The 3,240-nt window shown below is 34.0% G+C and overlaps 2 protein-coding genes across 4 annotated transcripts in view; both read right to left on the bottom strand.

The window, feature by feature from the left end:
* Window positions 1-3,240, bottom strand: part of LOC109588432 (uncharacterized) — a 14,305-nt gene that overhangs the window by 5,361 nt on the left and 5,704 nt on the right. The gene's annotated exons all lie outside the window — the stretch shown is intronic.
* Window positions 320-3,233, bottom strand: LOC109588434 (uncharacterized). The gene is made up of 10 exons (XM_020004604.1): window positions 2,534-3,233; window positions 2,074-2,196; window positions 1,917-2,021; window positions 1,786-1,866; window positions 1,185-1,729; window positions 1,010-1,132; window positions 799-958; window positions 626-739; window positions 474-545; window positions 320-427 (listed from the first exon to the last, which is right to left on the bottom strand). The coding sequence occupies exons 4-10, from the start codon at window positions 1,859-1,861 to the stop codon at window positions 372-374; spliced, it is 1,146 nt and encodes a 381-aa protein (XP_019860163.1). The 5' UTR covers window positions 1,862-1,866; window positions 1,917-2,021; window positions 2,074-2,196; window positions 2,534-3,233; the 3' UTR covers window positions 320-371.

The raw sequence follows: 3,240 nt of genomic DNA, 5'->3' as shown, positions 1-3,240 counted from the left end.
ATATTGTAAAATGGTGGTAAAACATACTGTACTCCAGGAGGACTGAACATGTACACATAATACTTGATCTTTGGTTCGGTCCCTGAGGTCTTCAAAGTGAACTCACAATTATTATCCAAAGAGAATGTGATCATCTGACTACCAGGATCAACTGGTAATACCTGTTTGCCCAGGAATACTAGTAATACCCACTCGTATTATAATACTAGTAAACCTGTTTGACAGGTTACACTCACTGGTTTATAGTGGTACTGTCATGCAGTAAAAAATTAAATTATAATTATAATACAAAAGTCATGCAATTATTATACAAAAATAATAAATAATTATAAACAAATTTAAAAAGATCATACATGTATTATTGTTTTCTTTCATGATGAACCAACTAATTTAGTCCATAGCGCCATTAAAGGATTACTTACGATTTCTAAATTGTGAATTAAAAATAATAATACCCACCAATATCCACTTACCAGGAACAAAATGAGACAATAAATACATCACTAATGCAAATAACACGACTTTTAAAAGAAACAACAAATTTCCTATAAAAATTTTTAAAATATAAAAAATATATATGCCCCATAAGTTCGTCTGCTGTATTCCCTCACTAACTTCTACTTACCTATTGTTCCTTTATGATAATCTGGGTAATACTTTGCTATAAAAAGCATAAAAATTATAATAAATAAAACTACAAATACAATGATGATATCCTTATAGTGTTCCCAGTAACTAACTATTTAGTAAAAAATAGCATCAGTGAATAAAATTGATTGCGTTAATGAAACTAATTACTTGATTGTGTTGTCACTTTGATCCTTTTTGGCCTCAGAGCACCTTTCAAGGAAAAATACAAATTTTCTGTAGCTGGAGGTAGATGCCAGCCTCCTTTCCACTGCAGTGAAAACTGCATATTACTTGTAACATTTTCACTTAACAAATCATCCATTGTATACTATTAATTTCATATAAATACTTGAACTATAATCATTTTGGTTTGACTTACAACCAAATCAAGTTTCTGTGCAGCTTCCCAATCATTCGAAGGGTTGGAATCTATATCAAGTTCTATTTCTTCACTATTTTTGTCAAAGATTATACCATGATTCTTAATTTCCACTATCCAATTCTACATGAAAAGAAATAATTAACAGTATAGTCTAGCTAATAATTAAACAGACTTCGATGTCAAAATTATGTCTTGACGAGCATTTATGCATCACATAGTTGTAGTCCCATTGGTAATTAGTAGAAGATCTCTGAAAATACAGTGTCCCACAAAATGTAGTTTCAGTACTATTTAATGTATAACCACTGAAGTGGTCAACTGAAAAGTAGACATAATCTCTACTGACAGTGACATTAGAAACCTCCTCAAAAATGTAAAACGCATCCCTTTGACTGTCTCCAGCTGAATAAACTTTAAGAACTGCCTTTTCACTAGTATAATGACGTATTCCCAACTGTAAAGGGTTAAGGAGCTTCTTACTGCTGGACAACCAATACACAGGACTGGCAGGTACCATAGTGTGATTATCTGGATCAGGATAAAGGTAAGGGCCAGCTACGCTCAAACGAACATTAATTACAAAAAATAAACCAGCTGGAAGAGCATCAGGAGGAGAAACAATGACGAGACCAAATTCTTCTAAATACAATGTACTTGATATACCACCAGGTACAACAACATTGGTACTTCTGCTAACTTTAATGCCAGGAAGAGGAGCTATTGTAATTATAATTATTATAATTATACAGTGTATAATGCATGCACAATCTTACCAATAAAACTTCCTTGTCCACAACTGGAGGTATAAATAATAAAAAAGAAGAAAACAGTGTATATCAGAATAAGCATGTGTCCTGAAAGAAATAGCATAAATTTAGCAAGATATCACACTACTTTATAATACTTTGTCCATCATAAGACCCTAGCAATGAGTCCTTTTTAAGCACATGAGGAGAAAACTGCTTCTGCTGTGGTTGGAGTGGGTCTAAATTTTTAATTCTCTGTTGAACTATTCTCAAAAAATAAAATAATAAAATAATAATATTGTTATATTCATTTACCTCCTCCTCCTCCTCCTCCTTCATCTTCATCTTTCTTTGATAGTTTCTCTTCTTCTTCTTCTTCTGCAATGTAACTGTCTTCCTGTACTGGTAATGGAGTCACTGGGCTCCTCCCTCCAGTCTCTTAATAAAAACATCATAATAATAATGGCTAAACTATGAGCAGCTGCTTTCATTCTTTTAAGATTTCTTTTTCAAGGTTAGCTTTTGCTTTGCCCAGTTGATCAGGAAGATATCAAAAGTTGTATCAATGCATTCCAAGTGAAATTTTTATTGGCTTTAAACCACTTCTGAAATACCATAATAAGATTATATGGCAACAAAAATGATGCAATCCATATCTGTTTTATGCTTCTGTTTACACGGAAATGAATGAAAATGCAAAAATGGGGTTCAAAATCTACAGCAAATTTCACTTCCGTTTGAGACATGAGTTATAATAATAATAATAACAACTTACTACTAAGCCAGGACTTCCACTTTATCTTCTCATCACATTTGTAGATTTCTTCTGTTTCAGTGATCTAAAGATCCATCGTTCCTCATTAACTATTACCGTATGCTTCTCCCCCTTAGCCACACCTCCTCCAGCAGGACCACACTCACATGAACAATAAAACCGGATCTCAGGATTCCTATGACTCTCACTGAGATTGTGTTTTTCAGCTGCAGAAGTGATTGCTTCTCTTACATCTTTCTTTACACTGCATTCAATGCTTTCTTCCTCACAATGGACTTCAATACAATTGATCTGTTCAACTAGAACAACACGATACCACAACTCCTCATGAATTATTTTGATATAATTTGAGAAATTGTCAATTTTTGTCGAAGCGATTTCGTAGCAAGGCCTGGAAAGAAGATGAGTAACAACAGAGCAGAAAAGGCCCATCGGGGTAGCCTTCTTGAAGTAAAACAGCAATGGCTCACGATCATTAAAAGGATTGATACCTGTAACATCTCTCATTGGAAGGAGAGCTGGTATGAAATATTTATCATCTATTGGTGTAGCTATTGACAGCTCCAGGAAAAGATTCAGCAATTTCGTTGCAATATCATCGACTTTTAGCTTTTCTGTGATGGGGTCAAGCTGTTCTTTACAAATCTCTTTAAACTTGGGCTCCGACAGGATCCCCTTTATAACGTCATCATCTCCAGCGTAGACTC

This window comes from Amphimedon queenslandica, unplaced genomic scaffold (genome assembly GCF_000090795.2).
Source record: "Amphimedon queenslandica unplaced genomic scaffold, v1.1 AMPQUscaffold_12097, whole genome shotgun sequence".
NCBI lineage: Eukaryota > Metazoa > Porifera > Demospongiae > Haplosclerida > Niphatidae > Amphimedon > Amphimedon queenslandica.
This window is presented reverse-complemented; position numbering and strand designations above follow the sequence as displayed.